This window comes from Rhinoderma darwinii, chromosome 8 (genome assembly GCF_050947455.1).
Source record: "Rhinoderma darwinii isolate aRhiDar2 chromosome 8, aRhiDar2.hap1, whole genome shotgun sequence".
NCBI lineage: Eukaryota > Metazoa > Chordata > Amphibia > Anura > Rhinodermatidae > Rhinoderma > Rhinoderma darwinii.
Genome location: NC_134694.1, coordinates 62462957 through 62487047, shown reverse-complemented (window position 1 = coordinate 62487047; position 24091 = coordinate 62462957). Strand labels below are relative to the sequence as shown.

Below are 24091 nucleotides of genomic sequence, written 5' to 3'. Positions count from 1 at the left end.
TTATATGGCTCCAGCATATTCCACTACGCTGTACAAAGATGGTCATCACACATCCATCCCCGTTTATTAATACTAAATATTCATGAGCTGCGGCAGTTGCTGTTTTTGGAGAGTTTACTAGGTCAATTAGCTTAGGGCGTAAATTTACGTCTGCTCTTAACATAAATTGATTTTATTTTATGAATTTAAAGAAGTCCTAAATTCGACAAAGCTTGCAGCTTGGCGGAATTCACTCTAACGCACTTTCTTCTTACACATATGTATGAAATGCCAGTCTTAATAAATTGCCCCATTGTGTCTCACATTTCATTTGTCAGATTTATTTTCATCATCTTTTAAATCATTTACATACAGTTTCCTATGGTTTTAGGGTACAAAGTGTGAAAAGAAATAAGCATACATATTTGGTATCGCTGCATTGTAATGACCTACTTAATAAGGTTAAAATATTATTTATACCGCAAGCGGAATGACTAAAAAAAAAAAAATCCCCCAAAACAGTGGCCAAATACCGTTTTTTTACCCATCAAAACCCCCTCCTAAAAGAATTAGTAAAAGTTACGAATCTTATGTATCCCAAATATTGTACCACTGAAAAATATAACTCATTCCGTAAAACACAAGTCTTTATAAAGTTTAGTCGATGGAAATAAAGTTATTGCTCTCGAAATGTGGCGATGCAAAAACAATTCTTTCTATGAAGAATGCTTTTATTATGCAAAAGTAGTAAAATGTAAAAAAAACAAAAAAACTTTTTGGGTATTGGTGTAAAGGTAACAAATAAAGTAAAATTGTTCATTAAATCATGCGATAAACATAGTGAAAAAATAGAATACAATAGTGCAATTGCTGACTTTTTCACCCCGCCCCCAAAATAAATAAAAGTTCATCAATGAGTTATAGTTACCCCAAAATGGTACCACTGAAAAATACAACTTGTTTCCACATACAAAAAGGTTGCTGGAAACGTAAAAATAGTTAGCTCTCGGAATTGAAGTGTTAAAAAAATATATATGATAATAATAATAATAATATATACAGTGCATATATATATATATATATTTATTATATAACCGAGGACGTGGTGTCCGAAGCTCACATAGTGCTCCGCCAACATAGAACTCCGCCCACAGCCCAATTGCCAGTTAGCTCCGCCCATAGCCAGAAGACTGAGGAAGGAGATATGAGTGATTAGTGGCATAGCTATAATGCCCCCCCTCCCATACACAGTATAATGCCCCCCCCCCCCTCCCTCCCATACACAGTATAATTCCGCCCCTCCCTTCCATACACAGTATAATGCCCCCTCCCTCCCATACAAAGTATAATGCCCCTTCCCTCCCATACACCGTATAATGCCCCCCTCCCTCCCATACACAGTATAATGATCCCCTTCCCTCCCATACACAGTATAATGCCCCCCCCCTCCCTTCCATACACAGTATAATGAGAGAGATTATACACACACACACACACACACACACACACACACACACACACACGTGAAAGTGCATAATCTCACACGGCAGATTTGTAAAATAAATTTCTGTGAATTCAAATCAATTCTATACATCTTTATATGAGGTTGTTTCTGCAGGCCCCATTCAGATAAATAGGACAGTTGCAAAAATTTCTGCAACAAATATGCAGCATGTGAATATACCATAAAAGAGCCACATCAAAAAAGTACTGAACATTTTATTAACTAGCGCTCAAATAATACTATATTTCCTGATCGTCCATCGGAAGCACAGAAATGAGATATTATCTCCCTGGGTGTAATTAGAAGAGAACAGGTTAACAAGCAATAACCAATTAACTTGTAATGCAAGGACCTCCTATACAGGGCCGCCATCAGGAATTTCTGGGCCCCATACAGCCATGATGTCTGGGCCCCTCCATTACCAGGGGTGGGCAAAGGAAAGTGTGGCGCTCACGTTTGTACGTTATTCGCATTAAATGATTTTGGTGCAGATGTCAATTACAGTGAAGGAAACCATGGAGCCGGCAGTGACCGGTTCATGCTCCGGATTTTGATCTATTTAGCTAAAACGTATACGACTGTATGGCATATAGTGGGATACGTCGCCTGGGGAATGGCCCAGGGGAAACTACTGAAGTCACTGTCCATTAACAGGGCTGGAGCCTTCTACTAGCGATTTGCCCAGGGACTATGGCGCTGCTCCTGATGTCCATATACATAAAGTGACGTCCGAAGCTGCACAAAGCCTGAGTACACGGCCGGAGCGTCGGCAACATTCTGGCCAGGGATTCCGGCCCTGGAGAATCCCCTGATGTCACTTTACATATATGGACAGTGATGTCAGGAGCTCCCAGGGACAAAATCCACGGGTAGAGCACTTGTGATGCTGCCTGGGGACTCCGGAATAACAAAGTTTACTACGCCATTTCATCCTTCAAAAAGAAGGTAAACCGACGTCCGCCGGCACGGAGGCTAAAAGGACATAATGGAGCCCTGTGAATTATCATCTACGTTGTTTATACTGTAAGGTAGGAGATTTCCTGACTACACGATAAACTTAGGGCAACAATACGATGTGAAGGGGCCTTAAAGAGGCTCTGTCACCAGATTTTCAAACCCCTATCTCCTATTGCAGCAGATCGGCGCTGCAATGTAGATTACAGTAACGTTTTGTTTTTTTCAAAAACGAGCATTTTTGGCCAAGTTATGAGCATTTTTATATTTATGCAAATGAGCCTTTCTTAAGTACAACTGGGCGTGTTTAAAGTTATGTCCATCTGGGCGTGTATTGTGTGTGTACATCTGGGCGTTTTTACTTGTTTTACTAGCTGGGCGTTGTGAATGGAAGTGTATGATGCGGACGAATCAGCATCATCCACTTCTCTTCGTTACCACCCAGCTTCTGGCAATTCACAGACACACAGCGTGTCCTAGCTCATCCGACGCGATGAAGTTCCTGTGGGAGGAAGTGAGTGACGTCACAGCGTGATCTCGCGAGGACACTCTGTGTGTCTGTGCACTGCCAGAAGCTGGGTGGTAACGAAGAGAAGTGGATGAGCAAACACGAGTTTGCTTAAAAAACTTCTGAAAATCAGGAGCTGTTTTCCCTTGAATATCTCTGTATTTTCAGACTGTTTTTGCTAATTGTGTGAACATACCCTAAGGCCTTATTCACACGACAGTGTCCCGCCGTTCTTCCCGGCCGGTTTGCATTCGTTTTGCATCCGTTCCGGGCCGGGCATATCTGGACAGTGACATCAGGGGCAACTCCTGAAGGGGAATCCCCATGTGGCCGGTGATTCCACTTCAGGAAAAGCCCCCGTCGTCTGTGTCCATTTATGGACACTGAACGTTACTGGCTTCTCTTGGTGTGGAATCCCCGGTCACAGAGTGTTCGGGGATTCCGCTTCAGGAGTTTCCCCTGATGTCACTGCCCAGATATGGACAGAGACATCAAGCGCTCTGTCCAGGAGCGGAATCCCCGAACACACAGGGAGCTAAAGTGGGGCTAGCACATAGCAGAGCAGGGACGAAGCTACAGCAGTAGCAGCCGCAGCAGCTGCTAGCGGCGCCATCGGCCATGGTAGGTGTTGCTGCTAGCAGCCGCTATGGCTGCTATAGCTGTAGCGATGCCTGAAGAAGCAACAGGGCGGAAAGGAGGCTGATTCGCCGGGCCAGGGCGATTTGGGAAGGGAGCCAGCACAGCGCCCCCTTCCACCTGCTGTACACCTCAGCCCTGCCACACAGTACCCCTGCACATAGCAGAGCAGGGACGTCGCTACAGCAGTACCCCCACAGTGTTACCTCCAGCATAGAGCGCTTCTTCTGAATGAGATACACTCCTCCTCCTCACATGCACTCTACGCTGTGAGGAGAGAGCGAGCGACGGTAGACACGGCCATCACTCGGGACACATTCCGGTGATGGCCGTGTATTACCCGGCCCCATAGACTTCTATGGGAGCCGGGCGGCCGGGTAAACGGCCGAAAATAGGGCATGTCCCATTTTTTGACGGCCGGTTTTCCCGGCCCGTCAAAAAATCGGTCGTGTGAATAGCCCTTTAGGGGTCTATTGTTCCTACTGCAGCCGGATGACGGCTGATTTATGAACGGCCGTCACCCGGCCGGGAAACCCTGTCGTGTGAATAAGGGCTAATAGGCATGCAGCTTATTTAACCCCTTCCCTCCTCAGCCATTTTTTGGATTTTAACTTTTGTTTTTTCCTCTCCACCTTCCAAAAGCTATAATTTTTTTTACTTGAGGGCTTGTTTTTTGCGGTACAAGTTGTAGTTTTTCATGGCACCATTTATTGTACCGCATAATGTAGTGGGAAGCTGAAAAAAAATTATTTGTGGGGTGAAATGCTGCACGTGCATGACGTTCTGACAAACCCCATTCACATGAGTTGGGGCTTATTCAGACTAACGTGTTAATCGTGAAGGACGTTTTTTTAATGGCCGTCACACGGCTGCATGTATTTCTATGGGGCTATTCACACGGTTGTTGTTCTAACGGATCGTGTGAAGGGCCTGTAAAAAAATAGGACATGTCCTATTTTTGTGCGTTTTCACGGATCCCTCAATAGACTCAAGTCTGTGAAAACGGGTCCCGCACGGCTGCAAATCGGCCACAAAAAACGGCCGTTCTTCACGTCTGATTTCACACACATTGGTCTGAATATCGCCTTAGGCCTTATTCACACGAACGTGTCCGTTTTGCGCGCGCACTTCCTGTCAGGAGCGGGGCAATGGCTGTATTACACAGCCGCAGCCCCGCTCTATAACGGCGGAGATCAGAGAAACCTCTCATCTCCGCCGTTATTCCCCTGAATGCTGCGATCAAAGCTGACTGCAGCATTCAGGAGAAAATGAGCTGGGGGATGCCCCTGGATCGCGTCACAGGGAATTCCTGTGACGCGATCGAGGGCCATACCATATATGGGCAGACAGCTCAGGGTCTATTGACGGACCCCAGGGCTGTCTTACCATATTTCATGTTGTTAGGACATACCCAAGTATGTCCTAACAACTGCCTGTGTACTATCCGTCCACAGGCTAATGTACTGGCGTATATCTGATCTATGTCAGTACATTAAAGTTTAAAAAGAAAGTAAAAACAAAGTATTGTTAAAATTTTAAAAAAAATACACATTCACCTTTTTTACAATAAACATTAAAATAAGTCTCAATACATAAAATATACACATTCAGTAATGGAACGCACAACAATTTTTTTGCATCATTTATGATGTTTACGCTGTAAAAAAATGAAATAAACACTGCTTTCATTCACTTATTAATGTGAGGCGCGAGGTGCGATGAATTTACCCTCCATGTTCCTCACATTAATAGTAATTAACCCCATCATGTACCTCACACATTAACCCATTATGACTGAGAAACATGATGGGATTACTATTAATGTGAGGCGCGTTCAAAATTCATCACACGTCGCGCCTCACATTAGAAAACTGAAGAATTTTTTTTTTATTACTGTTGCCAAAAGTATCGAAATTGCAATACTAAACGAAGTATCGGTATCGAAGTCCAAATTCTGGTATTGTGACATCCCTACAAGTAAGTGGCTTATTCAGATGTCCATGTTCGGTCTGTGATATACGGAGCGTGTATCGGCCATATTTCCCGGACCGACCACAGTTCAGGGAGCCGGGTTTCTAGCATCACAGTTATCTATGATCATAGTCCCTCCCTTCCCGTGGGAATACTGTCCCTGGTCCCGTACTGAAAGCATCATTAGGCTATGTTCACACGGAGTATTTTGGGGGAGGAATATCTGCCTCAAAATTCCGTTTGGAACTTTGAGGCAGATTTTCGCGCCGTTTTTCGCCCGCGGCCATTGAGTGCCGCGGGCATAAAACAGCGCGAAATACGCTTTCTCTGCCTACCATTGAAGTCAATGGGAGGTCAGAGGCGGAAGCGCACGAAGATAGGGCATGTCGCTTATTTTTCCCGCGAGGCAGTTTTACTGCTCGCGGGAAAAAGACGCCAACGCCTCCCATTGAAATCAATGGGAGGCGTTCTCGGGCCGTTTTTGCAGAGTTTTGCGACACTGATAACTATGATGCTAGGAGTCCGGCTCCATGAATTGTGGTCAGCCTGTGAGATACAGCCGATACACGCTCCGTATGTCACGGACCGAATGCGGCCGTCTGAATAAGGCCTTAGTCTAGTTACACAGTGCGGTGAAATCCCATTTTTTTGCCACAATTTTTGCAAAAACGTGACTTGACCGCACTGTGAGAATATATCCTAACAGCACTTTTCATGTTTTATATCTTTTTTTTATGCAATTTTCGTAATTGCGGCACAAATCACGCGGTTTTGCCGCGATTTTTATATAATCGCGGCAAAACTGCGCCATTTTTGCCGCGATTACGAAAATCGCGGCAAAAAACGCTAGGAAAACGAAAAAATACCAAAAAACTTTTTAACCAACTTTATACAATCTACAAATGGGGTCAGGCGGATGGGAAGCAGGAAGGATAGGGGAAAATACTCACCAGCCTGCAGGTCCGGTCGGCAGTGTAGAGGAGCTGGCTGGGGGGCGGGATCTCCACACGCAGCTTCAGCACATGCTGCATCTTCCCCTCCAGTGAAGCTACAACAGGTATGCAGGGGCTGCCGCGAGTGTTGCTAGGGGGGGTCGCTAGGGGGGTGCCGCGGGCGTTGCGAGGGGGGGCCCGTGAGCTTTGCGAGGGGGGGCCCGTGAGCATTGCGAGGGTGGGGGGCAACAGTCCGAGGGGGGGGGCGACGGCAGCCCGGCGGGCCCCTTTTCTACATCCGTGTGGCCGGGCCCCTGACGGGAGTACCAGTAATACCCCCCTGATGGCGGCCCTGCTCCTATATAAGGCCCAGAGAAACCCCACCTCCTTGTATTTTTATTTCTCTTCATGTTTAGAAGATTACAGGTAGGATTCTTTGGAGTCCTTATTTAGTTCTTTCTTTCTTCCTTCCTTCTTTATCTATCATGCCGGGCTGTATACCAGAAGAGTTTCAGGTCCCTCGGCCCGAAGAGCCATTATGCCCCCTTGTTTTTTTATTTCTTTGATTTAATGTAAAGTCTATGGCTGTGCATGCATCTGCTGCACCTGTGTGTGTCCAACTGGCATATTGGACACACAAATATACCAGTGTCCTGCTTAGGCAGTCGTACATGGTTTTCCCTTCTCTATGCACTTCCTGGGAATCGTGCAAAGAAGGTGCCAGTGTTTTACCATCTAACTCCGGGCAAAGACGTCGCGTGCACGATCTCGCTTGCCGTGAGATTACGCCATCTAAGGTGATCCCTTGCTTGTATCCGTATCGCATGTGCGGGATGTAGTCGCAGTCTGGGCTAGGACGCGCGCATACGTGGGATTTCGGAGGATATTTAAACTTTGGCGCTAAGTGATTAATTATACCATTGCCTAAGCAGCAGAATCCTCGGTTCCTGCCACGTGAGTAGTGTCCCTATAGGAGTCTGATGGTCATCTGTGGAAATAGTTTGATGTATTTACTGTGGGCAGGGCCGGCCTTAGGGTAGATGGCGCCCCGTGCGAAATTATCTTTCGGCGCCCCACGCCATTATAAAAAATGCCCCATAAAAAAGCATAATTCCTCCCCACAGTATAATGCCCTATATAGTGCCCCCACACAGTGTAATGCCCCTTTAGTGCCCCACACACAGTATAATAATAATATTTAATAATGTAATATATTATAACGCCTTCAAGGACACAGTATTTTGTCCTCTAATTGTGCCCACACAGTGTTATGCCCCCTAAGTGCCACACACATTATATTGCCCCCTGTAGTGCCCCTACACAGTATGATGTCCGCTTAGTGGCCTCCACAGAGTATAATGCCCCCACAGCCCCCCTAGTAGAAAGTGCCCCCTGTAGATTGTGCCGTACAGCCTCCCTGTAGACAGTGCCATAATCCCCCACCTCCTCCTTGTAGACAGTGCCATACAGCCCCCATCTGCCCCTTGTAGTGTCATACAGCCCCAACTCCCTCTTGTACACAGTGCCCCCCACCGCCCCCTTGTAGACAGTGTCATACAGCACCCACCTCCCCATTGTAGAAAGTGACATACAGCCCCCACATCGCCCTTGTAGACAGTGCCATACTGCCCCCCACCTCCACCTGACAGGATCCTTGCGTAGGCCGGCTTGATCCAGAGATGTCATCACGCCGACTGCGCAGGGTTCCTGTCCCTGCGCCTCATAGGCTGCAGGCACCTCTGTAGCCTGCTACAGAGTTTCCCAACCTTTTCGGACTTGAGCCACCCCTGGAAAAAAAATAATTCCTCAGGGCCCCCCTACCAAAAATAGTTTAGAGAAAGACAGAAAATAGCTAAAAATAATCACTACATTCTTAGGGTATGTTCACACAGCGTTTTTTGTAAGGCAGAAAAAATCTGCTTTTGAATTGACAGCGTTATTTGATGGGGTTTTTTTTGCGTTTTTTTTTTTAAGCCGTTGAAGCGAATGCAAAAGATGCAGCAAAAAAAGCTCCAAACGAGCGCCACAGCTATTTTCTTCCTACTATTAATTTCAATTGTAGGCTAGAGGTGGAAACCACTTGAAGACCATCAGCCCCCCCCCCCCACTCACAGTGAAATAACCATCAGCCCCTCCACTCATAGTAAAATTACCATCAGCCCCCCCCCCCCCACTCACAGTAAGGCTGGGTTCACACACACTATTTACGGACGTAATTCGGGCGTTTTAGCCCCGAATTACGTCCGAAAATTCGGCTCAAAAGCGTCGGCAAACATCTGCCCATTCATTTGAATGGGTTTTACGATGTACTGTGCCGACGGTCATTTTCTTTACGTGCCGCTGTCAAAAGACGGCGCGTAAAAAAGACACCCGCGTCAAAGAAGTGCCTGTCACTTCTTGAGACGTAATTGGAGCCGTTTTCCCTTGACTCCATGGAAAAACAGCTCCAATTACGTCCGTAATGGACGCAGCGAAAAACGCCTGCACATGCCATTACGGCTGGAATTCCGGAGCTGTTTTCTCCTGAAAACAGCTCCGTAATTTCAGCCGTAACGGAGGCTGCCGTGTGAACATACCCTAAAATGACCATCAGCCCGTCAACTCAAAGTAAAATGACCATTAGCCCCCCACTCACAGTAAAACCACCATCAGCCCCCCACTTACGCGCCATCAGCCCACCACTCACAGATGCCCCCTGTAGATAGTGTCACACAGCCCCCTTGTAGGTCGTGCCACACAGCCCCCTTGTAGGTCGTGCCACAAATGCCCCCTTGTAGGTCGTGCCACAAATGCCCCCTTGTAGGTCGTGCCACAAATGCCCCCTTGTAGGTCGTGCCACAAATGCCCCCTTTCTGCACAGCCCCCTTGTAGGTCGTGCCACACAGCCCTCTTGTAGGTCGTGCCACAAATGCCCCCTTTCTGCAATGTTTCTCAGTCATAATGGGTTAATGTGTGAGGTACATGATGGGGTTAATTGCTATTAATTTGAGGCACATGGAGGTTAAATTCATCAAACCTCGGGCCTTACATTAATAAGTGAAACGTTTTTTTTTTTGTTTTTTTTTACAGCGCACACATCATAAATGACGCAAAAACATTGTTGCACAGGTTATTGGGGCCGCGCCAATACCGAATGTGTATATTTTATATATTGAGACTTATTTTAATGTTTAGTGTAAAAAAAAGGCGTATGCGTATCTTTTTAAATTTAACATTACTTTGTTTTTACTTTATTTTTAAACTTTAATATATTGGCATATATCTATATTCCAGTACATTAGCCTGTGTGCGGATAGTACACAGGCAGTTGTTAGGACATACCTCAGTATGCCCTAACAACAGGAAATATGGTAAGACAGCCCTGGGGGTCCTTCAATAGACCCTGGGCTGTCTGCCCATATATGGTATGGCCCTCGATCGCGTCACAGGAATTCCCTGTGACGCGATCCAGCGGCATCCCCCCTCCTCACTTTCCCCTGAATGCTGCAGTCAGCTTTGATCGCAGCATTCGGGGGAATAGCGGCGGAGATGAGCGGTTTCTCTGATCTCCGCCGTTATAGAGCGGGGCTGCGGCTGTGTAATACAGTCATTGCCCCGCTCCTGACATTAAGTGCACGCGCGGTCAGCATGAGGTAATGCGGCCGGCGCTGCACTAATGAGTGGCGGCGCAGACACCAAAGACAGAATACGGGGGTGTTTTGCAGTGCGGCCGCCATGTTCTGTTTTCAGTGCCGCCGCTCATTAATGTAGCACTGGCAGCATCGCATCATCCTGACGGCGCGCACTTGTCAGGACTCAGGAGCGGGGCAATGGCTGTATTACACAGCCGCAGCCCCACTCTCATTCATCATGTATTACTACACTTAGCTGTGTGGCTCGAACCATTTGGGGATGCACAGTATCGAAGTTTCGATGCATTGTGCATCCCTAGTAAGTAGTGCCACAAATCCCCCCCTTGCCGCACAGCCCCCTTGTAGGTAGTGCCACACAGATCCCTTGTAATGCCACACACACCCTTGTAGGTAGTGCCACACAGCCCCCATGTAGGTAGCACTCCCTTCCTGTAGATAGCGCCACTGTAGCTCCCTGTGGCTGGGGATTCCGCTCCTTAACGGAGTGCTTGATGTCTCTGTCCATATATGAACAGTGACATCAGGGGCAACTAACTGCTGAAGCGGAATCCCTGTCCACAGCGTTGCCGACGCTGTGACCGGGGATTCCACTCCAGGAGAAGCCCCTGACGTCTCTGTCCATTTAGTCGGGGGGGCTATCTACAGAGGTTCTGCAAAAAAATCTCCTCCTCCTCCTCACATCCACTTCGCGCTATGAGGAGGAGGAGGAGAGAAAGCACGTCCTGGCAGTTCTCCAGAGGAGTGTCGCGGCACCCCTGGAGGGTTCTCATGGGAACCTCATGTTGGGAACCACCAGCCTAGTAGATCGCAGAGCAGGGAGATACCTCCCTGCTCTGCTATAGTGTTCAATTGTATCTGCGTCTTTAGCAGGGCCGTATTTACAACTCACGCTGCTCTAGGCACTAAGCCTGAATATACCCCCATTAAAGGCCTATTTCGTTTAGCCAATTATCATCATGATTCGCTAGTTTCTGACCAATTATAATGATATTTGGTCAGAGTTAACAAAGGGGAAGATCAATGATAAAAACTTATCGTTAATCTCAAATGAGAAAAAAAAAAGGTAATACACCCGTCCGTAGTCATAGCGATTTGTATTCTGTTCTGAGCGTAGCCCGGCCTCCAGGGATGACGATGCATCCCATGTGACAGCTGCAGCCAATCAAAGGCTGCAGCGGTCACATGGACTACAGCGTCATCGCAGGAGGCCGGGCTACGCTCAGAGAGAGAGAGGGACTACGGCTGGGAGTATTAGCTTTTTTTTTAAAGATGCTCTGTCACCAGATTCTCAAACCCCTATTGCATGTGATCGGCGCTGCAATGTAGATAACAGTAACGTTTTATTTATTTTGAAAACGTTCATTTTTGGCCAAGTTATGAGCTATTTTATATATATGCAAATGAGCTTTGAAATGGACAACTGGGCGTGTTTTTTTCCCTATGTCCAACTGGGCGTGTATTGTGATTTTAACTGGGCGTGTTTACTTGTTTTACTAACTGGGCGTTGTGAATAGAAGTGTATGATGCTGACGAATAAGTGACCAATCAGCATCATGCACTCCTCTCCATTCGTTTACACAGCACATAGTGTTCTTACTAGAACGATGTGCAGCCACATACACGTGTCCTGATAATGAATACACGTGACCTCCAGCCTGGACGTCATGTGTATTCAGAATCCTGACACTTCTGAATCTTTTCTGTGAGATTTCCAGCAAGGGAAACAAAATCTCGTTTACCTCGTAATCTCGCGAGATTACGCGTGGCTTGCTGGAAATCTCACAGAAAAGATTCAGAAGTGTCAGGATTCTGAGTACACATGACGTCCAGGCTGGAGGTCATGTGTATTCATTATCAGGACACTTGATTAACGTTAATGTCTGTGTATGTGGCTGCACATCGTGTTCTAGTAAGAACGCTGTGCTGCTGTGTAAATGAATGGAGAGGAGTGCATGATGCTGATTGGTCACTGATTCGTCAGCATAATACACTTCTATTCACAACGCCCAGAAAGTAAAACAAGTGAACACGCCCAGTTAAAAACACAATACACGCCCAGTTGGACATACGAAAAAAAAACACGCACAGTTGTCCATTTAAAACCTCATTTGCATATACATAAAATTGCTCATAACTTGGCCAAAAATGAACGTTTAAAAAAAAAAAAAAAAAAAAAGTTACTGTTATCTACATTGCAGCGCCGATCACATGCAATAGGAGATAGGGATTTGAGAATCTGGTGACAGAGCCTCTTTAAATTTATTTCTGCAGTCTTTCCACCAAAAAAACTGCACCAAAATTTGGTGCTGTTTTTCTGGTGAAATTCCCTGCGGTTCTCAGGACGTTTACACTGTGTCGTTTTACGTATCCGCCCTGTGTGTTCCTACCCTTATAAACAAGTTGCTCTCCCCACAAATATTATCTCTAAGGGCTTATTCAGACGAATGGGATATACGCCCGTGCAACGCGCGTGATTTTCACTCGCGTCACACGGACCTATATTAGTCTATGGGGCCGTGCAGACATGTGCGTGATTTTTACGCAGCGTTAGTCCGCTGCGTAAAAATCACAACATGTCAGTTCTTTGAGCGTTTTCCGCGCATCACTCACCCGTTGAAGTCAATGGGTGCGTGAAAACCACGCATTCTGCACGGAAGCACTTCCGTGCAAACAGCGTGATTCGCGCTACAGCAGTGAAAAGTATGAATGAAAACAGAAATGCACCACGTGCTTTTCTGTTTACAAACATCCAAATGGAGTGTCATAATGATGGCGGCTGCGCAAAAAGCAGGCAGCCGCGCATCATATGGTGATAACACACGGAGCTGTCAAGTGCATTTTGCGCAGGCAAAATGCCGCGTTTATTGCGTGCGCAAAAGGCACGCGCTCGTGTGAATCCAGCCGAAGGGTAAGGCCACACAGAGCGGCCCTGACACAGTCATAACGCAGCTAACAACCACGCCGGCACCATGTTCAGTGCGGCTGTCAAACAGCCTGTTAGTGGCCGCATGTATTCCAGTTACATTCGCATGCGCACTGCCGCTCCATTCATTCTCTATGGGAGCGCCGGAGATAGCCGAGTGCAGTGTTCGGCTTTTTCCGGCGCTCCCATAGAGAATAAATAGGGGGTAAGTTGTTGTAATTTGAAAATCGTGCGGCCATAAAGGGTGTATTAATTCATGGCCGCACGATTTTGCAGATAAAGGGACGGTTTACCCGCGTTAACGTGCGGCCATGAATTAATACACCCTTTATGGCCGCACGATTTTGCAAATTGCAACAACTTACCCCCTATCCATTCTCTATGGGAGCGCCGGAAGAAGCAGAACACTGCACTCAGCTATCTCCGGCGCTCCCATAGAGAATGAATGGAGCGGCAGTGCGCGTGCGAATGTAACCGGAATACCCCTCAACGAGGTATTTGACAGCCGCTCCTACATAGTGCCAGCGCGGTTGTTGGCCGCGTTGCGACAGTGTGAGGGCCGCTCCGTGTGGCCTTAACCTAAAGAATCCTTTCTCCCCCATACATAACGCTAAGTTCCCCTCCCCCATGATTCATAATAAGCTCCTACACCACAAAATAAACTATACAGAAGTCCCCCTCCCACAAAATACATGTATAAAGAACCCCCCCCCCCACACTCCTATAGCATTTAGGGCAGTGTCCCCTCACCTTCAAAATCGATCTGTAAAAAATACACACACAAATCACCTATAACCTAGTCTCCCCTCCCCCACAAAATCGATCTTTGCAAAAAAACAAACAAAAAAAAACATCCTGTTACACATCACATAAAGCCCCCTCTCTCCCCCTCCCTCACACTGCACATAAATAAACATAGATTAAGCTAAAGCTGCTGCCTTACCTGACTCCGGAGCTCCGTGGAGGAGTCTTCACTGTGGCAGCAGCACAGCAGGAAGGAGCTGCGTGAGGTGCTGAGTGTCTGTGACACTGCAGTACAGGCTGTGCCGATTGGTGGAGCAGACAGAAGCACCTGCTGCTCCTCCAATCAGCGCTCACTTCACACAGCTGTGGAGAGGAAGGAACATTTCTCCTCTCTTCGGCTCGTACCCACTGGCGCCCCCCTTACAGCATGGCGGCCGGCGCCCTGTGCAACCGCACGTGTCGCACATAGCTAAGGCCGGCCATGACTGTGGGTACTATACATTATAAACAGCGGCTGTTGCTCTTTTGTTACCAAAACTCTTAGGCTGGATTCACACGACCATGTTACATCCGTAATGGACGGAACATATTTCGGCCGGAAGTCCCGGACCGAACACACTGCAAGAAGCCGGGCTCCTAGCATCATAGTTATGTGCGATGCTAGGAGTCCCTGCCTCGCTGCCGGACAACTGTCCCGTACTGTAATCATGTTTTCAGTACGGGACAGTTGTCCGGCAGCGAGGCAGGGACTCTTAGGCTATGTTCACACGGGGTCTTTTGCCGAGTTTTTTGACGCGGAAACCGCGTCGCAAAACTCGGCAGAAACGGCCCCAGAAAGCCTCCCATTGATTTCAATGGGAGGCGTCGGCGTCTTTTTCCCGCGAGCAGTAAAACTGCCTCGCGGGAAAAAGAAGCGACATGCCCTATCTTCGGGCGCTTCCGCCTCCGACCTCCCATTGACTTCAATGGGAGGCAGGAGAAAGCGTGTTTTCTGCCCGCGGCGCTCAATGGCCGCGGGCGAAAAACGGCGCGATAATTGCTATTCACACGGAGTATTTTGGGGGAGGAATATCTGCCTCAAAATTCCGTTTGGAGCTTTGAGGCAGATATTCCTCCCCCAAAATACTCCGTGTGAACATAGCCTTAGCGTCGTACACAACTATGATGCTAGGAGCCTGGCTCCCTGCAGTGTGTTCGGTCCGGGTCTTCCAGCCGAAATACGTTCCGTCCATTACGGACGTAACATGGTCGTGTGAATCCAGCCTTAGGGTATGTTCACACGCTTAACAAAAAACGTCTGAAAAATACGGAGCTGATTTCAGAGAAAACAGCCTCTGATTTTCAGGTGTTTTTGAAGCGGAGAATGAAATTTGGAGCTTCTTTTGAGGCTTCTTTTCAGACGTTTTTTGATGCGTTTTTTGAGGCGTTTTTCATAGTGTTCAATGGAAAATCAGCTCCAAAAAATGCCTCAAGAAGTGACATGCTACTTCTTTTTACGGAGCGTCTTTTTACGCTCCGTTTTTTGACAGCGAAGCGTAAAATAAAGGCTCGTGGGAACAGAACATCATAATTCTCATTGAAAGTAATGGGCAGATGTTTGTAGGCGTATTAGGGGCGTTTTTCAGGCGTAATTCAAGGCGTAAAACGCCTCCATTATGTCTGAAAATAGGTTGTGTGCACATACCCTCAGTTTATACTTACTGAGTTTGGTTTTCTGGCCTCTATTTCCACTTCTATGTTGCATGTTCATAGCAGGTGTCCTAATGGCTCTCTCTCTGTTTTCTGCTAGATGTCCTCCTCCAGACATGTCAGTGGAAAAAGAGAAAATCTAGACATAGAATGTGTGAAAAATGCAGCCAGTCCCTGTTTGAAGATGCAGCATTAAATATATGTTCTATATGCTGTGACACAGAGGAACAGGATCCTCAGAGGGCTGAAGCACAATCATTCTTGTCTTGGTTTAAAGAGAAACTTTCCTCCACATTTAAAGTGATTAAATCTTCTCATAAAAAGAGTAAGCATAACCCAGCCAGAGCAACTTCCCCATCATCCTCTAGTGTATCCCCATCATCTGAAGGGGAATACATTTATATTGATGACTCTGATGATCCTGAGGATCTTTTTCTTCTCAAGAAAGAGAATTTTCCCCCTCTCATTAAAGCGGTAAAAGCCACTATGGAGTGTAAAAGACCCAAAGGATAAGTGTAAAAAAAAAACAAAGGATAAGTGTAATAAAGACCCGCTCCTTTACTTTCCTATCATTAAAGATAAAGGAGTGTTTGCAGAGAGAGTGGACTAAGCCAGGAAAAAGATTTGAACAAAGTGCAAGGTTTAAATCCACCTATAAAATGGCTTCTCATTATGTGGATCAGTGGGACTCTGTACCAAAAATAGATGCCAAGCGCTCTAAAGAATCCATATTCCCATCAGCAGATTCTAGCCTGCTTCCAGACCCTATGGAAAGGAAGGCTGATGGGTTATTAAAAAATAAATAAAAAAAAATCCTATTTATCTGCAGCTGCTTCATGTAAAGTGGCTTTCTCTGCAGTTCCAGTGGCTAGAGCCGTACATGTGTGGTTAAGCCAGTTAACCCAAGATTTAGAAGATGGGGTGCCTAGAGATGACATTTTGGAGTCACTATCTCTCATTAAAAATGTGTCTGAATTTCTTTGTGATGCTCCACTTGATATTATTAAAAATTTATCTAAAGCTATGTCTGCCGCTAATTCAGCCAGAAGAACCATATTGCTAAAACTCTGGAATGGGGATATTCGTGCCAAGACAAATTGTTGTAATTTGCCTTTTCAGTCAGGTAATCTGTTTGGTCCACAGCTGAAAGCTCTTGCGGATGGGAATGGTCACTCCTTTCCTCAAACGAAAAGACCTAATCCCAGTTTTAGGTCATTTTCGTTTTCAAAGAAAGAGGTCCCCAAAATTCAGAAAGAATTCCAGATTCCAGAATAAGCAGTGGCGGTCCAGACCTCGCCAAAACAAACCTGGGTAACTTCAAAAAGAAGCAGAACCCAAAACCCAATGATTTATGACGCCAGAGCTGTAAAAGCGCAGGTGGGAGGAATACTACACCTTTTTTTGTCCATTTGGTCAAACACCTCCTCAGATGAGTAGGTGTCCTACCACAATTCAAAGGGGGTACACACTAGAATTCAAACGCTTCCCACCGGACAAATTCTTGTTCAAGAGTTTTCTAGTCCCAAAACCAGAATAAAAATGGCGCCTAATTATAGATACACATTACATATCTAAACAAGTTCTTGACAACAAAAAAAAATTCAAGATGGAAACTATTCGATCTGTCCTTGCCATTCTTCAAAAAGACAGTTTATGGCATCCATAGATCTGACAGATGCATATCTACATGTTCCCATCTTACAAAGCCACTGGAAATATCTCAGGATAGCCATCCAGAACAAGTCACAAACTCTTCACTACCAATTCAAGTGTCGCCCATTCGGCATCACCTCAGCACCTCAGGTGTTCACCAAAATTGTGGTAGTTCTCACTGCAGCTCTTCGTCTCCAAGGGGTAACAGTGATTCCATATCTAGACGACTGGCTGATTGTCTCCCCCTCCAAAGAATATCTAATTCTCCATCTTCAAGTGACTGACAGCTCTGAAAGATCATGGGTTCCTGATAAATCAGGAGAAATCTCAACTCACTCCGGTCCAGGAGATAAAGTTCTTAGGGTTCCTGATCAACTCCCAATTTATGTCCCTAAGATTATCTGTAGAAAGGAGAAGGACAATTGTGACAGAAGTGACTGACTTAATCTCAGACCTCAGAGTCTCTGTCTGCTCATCCATGAGGGTACTGGGGCTATTAACATCATCCATAGACGGAGTTTCCTGGGCCAGAGCCCACATAAGAAGTTTACAATCAAACATACTGGCCCTATGGAACAAGAACCTGACAAGTCTAGACAGTCATCTCTCTCTCCACTCACACCATAAGATATCTACAATGGTGGCTAAATCCCCTCAGACTTTCCTCAGGCAGAACTCTGACTCATCATCTTTAGGTGACTCTCACAACAGATGCATCCTCTTTGGGCTGGGGTGCTCATGTAGAAAATCATTGGAGCCAGCAGTTATGGTCACCTTAGGAGAAGTCTCTTTCATCCAACCTAAGAGAATTGAAAGCGGTCAAGCTAGCACTTCATCATTTTCACTCTGTCCTTCACAATCGCAATGTCCTGGTCCAGACAGACAACCTGGCATCAGTCTACTATATAAACAAATAGGGCGGCACGAGGAGTCATCAACTTTCCAAAGAGTGCAGAGCTATAATGACATGGTCCGAATCCAATCTTCTGAATATTCGGCAGTTCATATCCGGGTTTCTCTCAACCACCGAGCAGTCTGGCTAAGTCGGAACACCTTACATTCAGGAGAATTGAGCCAGAATCCAGAGATATTCAGACAGATCACCATGAGGATGGGAGTACCAGATCTAGACGTGATGGCATCATGGGACAACACGAAAAAAAAAAAAAGTTTCTTCTCTGTCCCCAATAGGTCACACAGTAGCCATAGACGGACTGTCGATCAGTTGGTCCAACAAGTTGATCTATGTCTTCCCGCCTCTTCCTCTAATTCAGAAAGTCCTCAGGAAAATCTTAGACGAGAAAGCAGAAGCCATCGCAGTGATACCCTTCTGGCCACGCCGGGCTTGGTTTCTCTTGCATTATATCTTACAAGAGGCAGATTCTGGAAACTGCCAGCCCATCAAGACCTCCTCATCCAGAAAGGTTACTTTCACCAACAGGTCCGCAACTTACATCTGACGGTTTGGAGACTGTTTTAGGGACTCTCGCTCAATCAGGCCTGTCAGAAGTGGTCATTAAAACACTACTTGCGGCTAGAAAACCAGCCACCATTTCTGTGTACAATAGAGTCTGGAATATCTATAAAAACTGGCTTTCTCAAACTCAGTCTCTATGGACGTTCTCGCATCCCTTCTTTAATTTCCCCAAGAAGGTTTCAACAAAGGCCTTAAATACAACACGCTGAAAGTGCACTTCACAGCCATAAATGCTCAATTAGAATAAAAATTTTCTAATTCGGCTCTGATACGTAGATTCTTCAAAGCTATAAGAAATCTAAAACCTGAGGTTCATAATCCTGTTCCTTCGTGGGATTTGTCCTTGGGCCTCCAAACATTAACAGGTCCTCCGTTTGAACCTATTCTTCAAGCTAGCCTGAAACACATCCTACAAAACTCTATTCTTAGTGGCAATCACTTCGGCAAAGAGAGTAGGAGAACTGCAGGCCCTGTCATGCAAAGAGCCATATCTTCGCATATTACATGACTGCATCATCCATCAAACCTCTCTACATACTCTGGATGTAAAAAGAGCAGTGCTCTCATACCTTCAGACAATTCAACCATTCAGAATCCTTATTACAATTTCATGGCAATGCCAAAGGCCAAAAAACAGTAAAGCTACCCTGGCTAGATAGATAAAAGACACCATCAGTCTATGTTATTCTCTGTGCGGGCAGACTGCTCTGATCCATGTAAAAGCTCACTCCACTCGTTCTACTGCAACCCCATGGGCAGAATTTGGTCGTATGCCCTTGGAGCAGATCTGCAAAGCAGCAACTTGGGCATCACCTTCAACCTTCATCCGTCACTATAGGTTGGACGTTTCTGCTTCTGAGGGTTCAGCCTTTGGCAAAATGGTGTTAAATAAAGCGACTGGATCTCTCACCCTATAAACATTGCTTTACAAATCTCATTTGTGTGCTGCCTCCGGACTCCAGGAAATGAACATTTCGGTAAGCAAATTTCAGCTATACTATTCTTGTTTTGCAATATATCAGGTATTTAACCCATTAAAAGAGGTTGCCTCTCAACTCCTTTTCTCAAAATGAGTTACAAATCATAATAAAATTGCTGTACAAGAATTTTCTTTACTTTTTCCTGAGGTTTTGTCTTTCTCCTTATCTCCGTGGAGCATGCGCACTATTATGGGTGGGCTGCAGAACAGACACATGTGATTTCACTGTAGGTGCGGTTTGCTACAAATCCCATGTGCTTCTCCTGTAATCCACCCCCCACCACACAGACTGCATTACAGCGATGCAGTCTGCCTCCTTCCCCTACCGTGTCAGTATGCCTGCACTACAGTTTTAGTTGGTCACCGGAGCACACTTGCATTACCGGGATCGATTTGCCAGTATACATAATGAGGATCCGGCTGGTAAAAGAAAACAAAAAACTAAGCATGCGAGGGGGTCATGCTCATTCAGTAAGGATTTCGACACCAGGGGGCACCAATTAATGTAGGTATAATTTAAAAAAAAATTCTAAAGTTTAATTTCTAGAGAACAGTTTTTACATTTTTTTATTTTGATAGTGGGATAACCCCTTTAAAGAGGCTCTGTCACCAGATTTTGCAACCCCTATCTGCTATTGCAGCAGATCGGCGCTGCAATGTAGATTACAGTAACGTTTTTATTTTAAAAAAACGAGCATTTTTGGCCAAGTTATGACCATTTTTGTAGTTATGCAAATGAGGCTTGCAAAAGTCCAAGTGGGTGTGTTTAAAAGTAAAAGTCCAAGTGGGCGTGTATTATGTGCGTACATCGGGGCGTTTTTAATACTTTCACTAGCTGGGCGCTCTGATGAGAAGTAGCATCCTCTTCTCTTCAGAACGCCCAGCTTGTGACAGTGCAGATCTGTGACGTCAATCACAGGTCCTGCATCGTGACGGCCACATCGGCACCAGAGGCTACAGTTGATTCTGCAGCAGCATCAGCGTTTGCAGGTAAGTCGATCTTACCTGCAAACGCTGATGCTGCTGCAGAATCAACTGTAGCCTCTGCTGCCGATGTGGCCGTCACGATGCAGGACCTGTGAGTGACGTCACAGATCTGCACTGTCAGAAGCTGGGCGTTCTGAAGAGAAGAGGATGTTACTTCTCTTCACAGCGCCCAGCTAGTAAAAGTATTAAAAACGCCCCGATGTACGCACATAATACACGCCCACTTGGACTTTTACTTTTAAACACACCCACTTGGACTTTTGCAAGCCTCATTTGCATAATTACAAAAATGGTCATAACTTGGCCAAAAATGCTCGTTTTTTAAAAATAAAAACGTTACTGTAATCTACATTGCAGCGCCTATCTGCTGCAATAGCAGATAGGGGTTGCAAAATCTGGTGACAGAGCCTCTTTAAGAACATGGCCTAGGCCTATTTTAAGCCTTCAGGACCCAGCAATGATTTTTTATTTTTTTTGTATTGCCGCATTTTGAGAATGGCTAGAACCCTTTTTTCCATTGACATAGCTTTATGGGGGCTTGTTTTTTTTGCAGACCTTTAGAGGCCTTGTGGAGTACATGCCTTGACAGGTAGTCACAGTAGTTTTTGCGGTACTAGGGGGATCTACAAAATATTAGGCAGGTGGATTTAAAATCACAATGTATATATTGTAAAACAGGAGCACTAGATTTGGTCTTCGTTTAGCACTAGTAAATGTATGATGCCTCTCTAAATAGAACCTCTACTGCACTTTGACAGCATTTGTAGATTGTACTGAATTTATTACAACAGCGGTTACTTTTAGACCACCGTCAGCACAATTTCAATTGTAAAGGCTCGCATAAAGGAACTGGTGATGCGTGGATAGTCTCTACCACTGCTCCTAGCACTAGACCTTGATGTAAATTATCTCAGCCACCACCTCATGTAGTAGAGTATTTTAGTTATGCCGGACATTGTACTGCGAGATTGGCCAGAATAGGGACAGGTAAAAGGAGAACACCATGGCAAGTTCATTTTTCTGTATTCTAACTTAACTAACAGCAGATGAACAGTTATCCCAACATCAGAGGAATGAATGTTCTTTGTGTGAAAAAAAAAGTTCAATATTATTTTCTGCTCAACACTTTGCAGCAAGTTTGGTAGTCAGGAGCTATCCTATGTCCACCTTTGCAACCATTTTTTGTCACTTCTCCAATACATCTAAAATAGGATAAAAAATGATGAAGAAATAAAGTCTTCATTAAAAATGTCCTACCATTTTGTGTGCAGCCGATATGCAGATCTATGGTTCTCCATGGTATCAGACATTAAACTCTGTATAGCCTGCTTCTGCAGTCATAATTCTTTCCATTTCCTCCAACTTCTTGCTAATCAACTCAATTTATGTTAGGAAGAAGGTGGCAGATGGATGGGACTGCAGGATCAGACTATATAGGGTTTGCTTAGTAGATATAGACTCATAATGGCAGGAAATATTGATAAACGCTATTTTGTAAGTTGCTTTATTTTTCATTTTAGATGCCCTGGAGCAATAATAAAAAAAAATATAAATTGGTTGCGAAAGTGCACAAAGCCTTTAAAAGTTTTACAATGTACCTCGTTTTAGCATTCCACACTCTGTGCTTGGAGAAAGAAGAACATACCACCTAACATTTGCAGGACAATTGTAAGCCCCACCCTGATCCGCCTCGGGAACGCCCACAAAACCGCCTGGGAACGCTCACTTTTATGTTATTTTCACCCATTTTGTGACCCGTTCAAAGGACAATTCGGTAAAAAAAACGGGATGGTTGGGAGGTATCGAAGAATTATAGATGACTGCAATACTCCTCCCTCTTAAGAAAAATACTATAATGTGAAGGAAACACATTTCTAACATTTAAATTGCAGGATATTTATGAAAACTGTCTAGTAGTCTTCCAAGAACAGGCTACGCGTAGTCTCTCTCCCTTGAAATGAATGTGAGTTAGAAAATAGCCGAATGCTTTTACTTGTTTCTTTAGGTCCTATGCATAGTCTGCTCTACCCTACAAAACAGTACTTAAAGCGGTTAGGCCCTTACATAGGATAAAACATTGTGGTGGAAAAATGCTTTTAATTTGTGTGCCTCCCGATTTGCAACTAAAAAAACTGTCAATACTCATCTGTTAGAATTAACAAACCACACATACGAGAAGGACAAGGCAGTATGAGGCCAGCACAGCAGCCACTGTTATCAGGACAACAGACCAGTCTTGCCAAAAACCTATGAGCCGGAAGATTTCCCTATTGAAAATAAATTTTAAAAAATCAGAAAGAGTTGTGGACATCAGAAATGACAATAATTTATTCTATGAAATAAAGAAACTAGAACGCTACTTACTCATTAAAGTTGTGTATATCATTTTTCAGGATCAAGGTGACATACAACCATATCAAGGTAAAAAGGAACACACTGAAAAGCAGGAGAACCCAGACACAACCACACTGGAAAACAATGATCAAGACTTTAGTAACAGTCAGTATTATCTCAGCATCTTCAAGCCTTCTTAAAACTTAAAGAGGCTCTGTCACCAGATTTTGCAGCCCCTATCTGCTATTGCAGCAGATCGGCGCTGCAATGTAGATTACAGTAACGTTTTTATTTTTAAAAAACGAGCATTTTTGGCCAAGTTATGGCCATTTTTGTATTTATGCAAATGAGGCTTGCAAAAGTACAACTGGGCGTGTTGAAAAGTAAAAGTACAACTGGGCGTGTATTATGTGTGTACATCGGGGCGTGTTTACTACTTTTACTAGCTGGGCGTTCTGACAAGAAGTATCATCCACTTCTCTTCAGAACGCCCAGCTTCTGGCAGTGCAGATCTGTGACGTCACTCACAGGTCCTGCATCGTGTCGGCACCAGAGGCTACAGTTGATTCTGCAGCAGCATCAGCAGGTAAGTAGCTACATCGACTTACCTGCAAACGACGATGCTGCTGCAGAATCATCTGTAGCCTCTGGTGCCGACACGATGCAGGACCTGTGAGTGACGTCACAGCGTGATCTCTGGAGAACACGGCTGTGTCTGCACTGCCAGAAGCTGGGCGTTGTGAAGAGAAGTGGATGATACTTCTATACACAACGCCCAGCTAGTAAAAGTAGTAAACACGCCCCGATGTACGCACATAATACACGCCCCGATGTACTTTTACTTTTCAACACGCCCAGTTGTACTTTTGCAAGCCTCATTTGCATAAATACGAAAATGGTCATAACTTGGCCAAAAATGCTCGTTTTTTAAAAATAAAAACGTTACTGTAATCTACATTGCAGCGCCTATCTGCTGCAATAGCAGATAGGGGTTGCAAAATCTGGTGACAGAGCCTCTTTAAAGAGGCTCGGTCACCAGATTTTCAAACCCCTATCTCCTATTGCAGCAGATCGGCGCTGCAATGTAGATAACAGTAAAGTTTTTTGTTTTTTTTCAAAAACGAGCATTTTTGGCCAAGTTATGACCATTTTTATATTTATGCAAATGAGCCTTTCTTATGTACAACTG

At 45.2% G+C, this 24091-nt stretch overlaps 1 protein-coding gene across 1 annotated transcript in view; it reads right to left on the bottom strand.

Annotated features, from left to right (window-relative positions):
* The window catches only part of GDPD2 (glycerophosphodiester phosphodiesterase domain containing 2), an 85736-nt gene that overhangs the window by 17106 nt on the left and 44539 nt on the right, over nucleotides 1-24091 (bottom strand). The window contains exons 3-4 of the mRNA XM_075835671.1: nucleotides 22933-23036; nucleotides 22742-22835 (exon numbers count right to left, since the gene is read on the bottom strand). Coding sequence (XP_075691786.1) covers nucleotides 22742-22835; nucleotides 22933-23036 — 198 coding nt within the window. The remainder of the gene's footprint in view (nucleotides 1-22741; nucleotides 22836-22932; nucleotides 23037-24091) is intronic.